This window comes from Magallana gigas, chromosome 8 (genome assembly GCF_963853765.1).
Source record: "Magallana gigas chromosome 8, xbMagGiga1.1, whole genome shotgun sequence".
Taxonomy (NCBI): Eukaryota; Metazoa; Mollusca; class Bivalvia; order Ostreida; family Ostreidae; genus Magallana; species Magallana gigas.
Window position 1 is genome coordinate 44,805,151 of NC_088860.1, and position 4,341 is coordinate 44,809,491.

The 4,341-nt window shown below is 30.2% G+C and overlaps 1 protein-coding gene across 1 annotated transcript; it reads right to left on the reverse strand.

Annotated features, from left to right (window-relative positions):
* Positions 1-394: 394 nt before the first annotated feature.
* Positions 395-2,633, reverse strand: LOC136271091 (short-chain collagen C4-like). Its single transcript, XM_066070349.1, has 4 exons — positions 2,348-2,633; positions 2,192-2,269; positions 748-984; positions 395-647 (listed from the first exon to the last, which is right to left on the reverse strand). Exons 1-4 carry the CDS (start codon positions 2,574-2,576, stop codon positions 400-402), a joined length of 792 nt encoding a protein of 263 aa, XP_065926421.1. The 5' UTR covers positions 2,577-2,633; the 3' UTR covers positions 395-399.
* Positions 2,634-4,341: the final 1,708 nt, after the last annotated feature.

Below are 4,341 nucleotides of genomic sequence, written 5' to 3' on the forward strand. Positions count from 1 at the left end.
TTTTGCAGCAGGACATTGATCCAGCATAATTTATGGTTTAGTAGCAAGAATAAAAGAGCAGACGTTTCAAACGCAGTGTAAAAATAGTATGTAAATGCATTGATATCAAGAAAGGATTCCCCCACGTAAGATACAGCTAAGGAATATATTTGTGTGTGTAAATTAATATTAATGTCAAAACTAAAATTCACACAGCGACACTGATTAACTCTCCTGCAGTCAAAAATATTCGTATGACAGAAAAAGTGTGTTACAATTACAAGTATTGGAAAGGTAACGAAAACATTGAATTGTTTTGTTTTAAAAATATATCTACAAAATTAAAAATTACAATGATTTTTATTCCTTTTACTTTATAAAACTAAATATAACAAATGCATCAGTATAAAGTGTTCGTGTTTAATTTTTTAAGGAACAAACAACGCAAACAATTTCTCTTCCCTCAACATAAGGTGGACATTTCAGTGAGCCACATCTTGCCTCCACCATATAGAACAAGTAACCGTTATTGTCAGTATGACCGCCTTGTAAGGTCTCTGGGTCACTATCAACACACTTGTATGTTGTTCCAGCATTATGACCATGGTACCCTGCCATTAGGTAGCCGTGGTATTCCAACTTCCATCCATCATCACATGTTTTTCTACCTACAAAATTTTAAGTAGCACAATGATTTGCTTGCTCAAAAAATATTTTAAAATATCTTGTGACGTTTTATCAATTGAAATAATCTACTCTTACGCGTACCTGGAAACATATTTACAACAGATCTGCTACGGACCAAACAAACGACACATGGAACATCGTGTTCCCGAAGATTATGCCACTTGCCAAACAGTCCACTTGTCTCGTATTCCGCTCCATAGATATGAGCTCTACCCCCATCTGTTCCATCCATGTAGTTCCCCCATTCTGGGTTTCTGGGTGAACAAAGAGCGTCAACTGCTGCCCCAGTATGAGTGTAATATGATCCTCCAGCATATCCTATAAGACTCTTATGTTTAGATTTTTTTACTATCCGTTTGATCTGAACAAAATGTGAAAATTGTTGTGGAGGAGATGACTTGCAAAAGTGATATGGTTTATAAAATTTATATCTTTTTTTTAAAACAAATCCACGACTGAAGGTTAAATTATGATAAAATTTGGAAAATATTGCAGACGACAGGAATAACAACGTTTTAATTTGTACCGTAAAAACCTCCAAGAATCAAATCATAAAAGACTACACGAAATATTTCAAATGACGTTAATGAAAAAAGAAATGTTATTTTGTGTCGTATAAACCTCTGATCGTGCTGCCTATTTTTACTTTAAGAAACTATATAAATGACATAATTTATAAGGTATTTACTTTTGAATATTGTTTTTTTTTTAAATGATTCTTCAAAATACTACGTATACGTAATAATTTGGATGCTCTATTTTATTAAAGAAGATATCACCAATGAATAAACTCTGAATAAATGACATCGAAGCTAATAAGAAATAAACAATTTCGTTTTGACATTAAACATATGGTTTAGATGAACCAATGTTATAACATTTCAATTTTACAAAATAAATGAAATCTGATAAAATGATAAGAACGCAAAACTACTTAAACCTCTAATGTCAAATCATATACATTTTTGCCAGGATGAAATTATACGATGTCAATGAAAACAATTCTGATACATGCAGTTTATTTCTGCCTTTTTTTAAAGTTTTTTTCAATTTTTTCTTATTGCTGATGATTTGCGAACTTTTAATGACATTCAGAACAAAAATAAATACAAATTTGTTATAAGGTGATGTCAAACATATTGAAATAGCAATAAAACATTTAGCTAGAATTTACTTTGTTTTGCAACATTTTATTTTTATTGAAGCATGATATCTTATTAAAGTAAACATATCAAACAATGATGTAAAAATTATTTTTAATTGATATCTAGTGTGTAGAAAAAAATGTTTAATCTTGCGTTTGTGTAACAATTATCCCATGTTTAAAACTCAAATTATTAATAAATATTATAATTAGATATTATAACACATCATTACTATAGTGAAAATTTTAATTTTATATAGAAAAGGTTTAAATAGATTTAAAGTCAGCTTACAGACACACATTAAAATCACGTGCACTAAGTTGTTTTTTTTCCCTTAAAATTGTTTAATTTTAATACTTAAGTTTTTTTTTTAATATTACCTGATAGAACCAGTTCCGAACTTCTAGGACAGCTCTTTTTACCCCACCTTGTATAAATAGCACTTCCATTTGACGTGCCTGGAAAAAAAATTGAAGTAAAATGGCTATGATTTTACGTTAAGAAATACAATATGGTATTAATATTATTCGGCATACTTTGGATTTTGTTCAGCTTTGTTTCAACATTTCTTTCAAACGCCTTCATGGATTTCTCGATGACCTCGGTAAAACCTTTGAACTCCCGCCTCAAAGCTTCTACTTGATATACTCCTAGAGCAGACGACAGTTGTCCCGTCAGATAACCCTGTAACATTTCTTTACAATTTCCGTTATTTCCCTCGGTTTGTACACCAGCAAAGATTATCAGCAACAGTATGAATTCCATCACCTATAATACACAAACAAAATGATATCATTAATCCTAAAACATCGTTTGATCATTCAATTTTATTTTGACTTTAAAAAAATGTTACTAGAGTTCTTATATTCCAGAACTTTTATTTATTGATTATCTTATTATCAACAGCGATATGCATGGCTAAATATATAATTGTGTATTTTACCTCAAAAAAGTCCTATCCAACGGTAATCATAAAAATCATTCTTGGTATCCTGAGAGTCTTCACTCGTTTATATCTTATTTGCATACACATTTGTTCGAATATTGTCGGATTGGATTCCACAAATTACACGTTAAAAATACATTAAAAATGCATTCGATATCAAAGTGTGAAACATGATTTTTCCATTCCAAAAATATATATATTAAATTTATGTCTACGTGTACATATATATAAAAGTCAATGGTTTCTTGTTACTTCGGATACAGATCGTCTCAATGAATCATGATTTTTTTTTTTATATAAAACAGTATGTAATTATAAAGTAGAATTTAATAGTCTACATTTTTATTTAACGACCATTTGCAACTATAAGCTTAACAAACATCTTTACACGATTCCCATGCAGGTTACGTATAAGATAAATTAGATATAGACTGAGTATTTTTTCCCCTTAATTTAACATAATAATAATAATAGAATAGAATTTATTGACATTTCCAATGACTGCATGTGTAATCTTATAAGAAAATAAATATGATTTTACACGTAGATTATTATTTACATAGAATGTGAACTTAAATAATGTATGACCCTAAAATGTATTTGAGTAAGGGTTTGCGACAATGCACAGCACAAAACAAAATTATATTTGTCCTACATATGGTTTTAATCAAATATCTAGGTTTTAGCATTAGCTGCTGTTACTTTAATTTGCGATTTTCTCTATTTTTACATAGGCTACTTATATTCATAGTAGGTTAAAACAAACCAATGTTTAAACTATGTTTAATACATATATAAATAATAACGATATGCTAATTAACAAAACAGATATTGAAATAGTAAAGAGCGGACATATACATGTACCTAACAATTAATTAACGTGTCCGCAAAAAAAAACCCCACATGATTCGACCACATGCAGGGATCTACATGCAGAAGGGGTAGTGGGTTCCGGACCCTCCTCTCCCCATCCGCGGAAAATTCAATCTTAATATAAATTTACTTAGTTAATTTACCAAAATAGGTTTCAGACCCCGGGGTTCCTCCCCTTGACAAACACAGTAATGTAATATCCCCTCCCTAGCGGACAAAAATTCTCTTGATCGTGCAACATTTCTAAATGTTTAATCTGATTGTTTATATTTTAGGTTTTTGATTCTGAATCTAATATATCTTTACATTTTTTATCCGACGGGAAGGTGCAATATATAAATATCATATGAAGAAGGGGGGGGGGGGGGTTACATATACTCAGCGGTTATACACGTTACTGTCTATGTATTATAATATCAGAGTAACATTTCAAAAAATTCTATTTGTTTAATTTAAATCAAATGATCAAAATTTTATGCAAAAACAATCCATACTTACAAGAGAAACAAAATGAATTAATCAAAAACAATAATTTCACACGGATTAAACTGAGTTTCAAAAACCTCAATGACTCGCATTACATTAAAGTGATGTATACGAATTTATTGTAGAAGTTATCTAGCTCTAGTGTATAATTATAGAATTCCATATACGAGAGTCAGCAGTCATCTTCCAACTGCAATTCTTACTGACAGCTTTCGAAATGCTTAA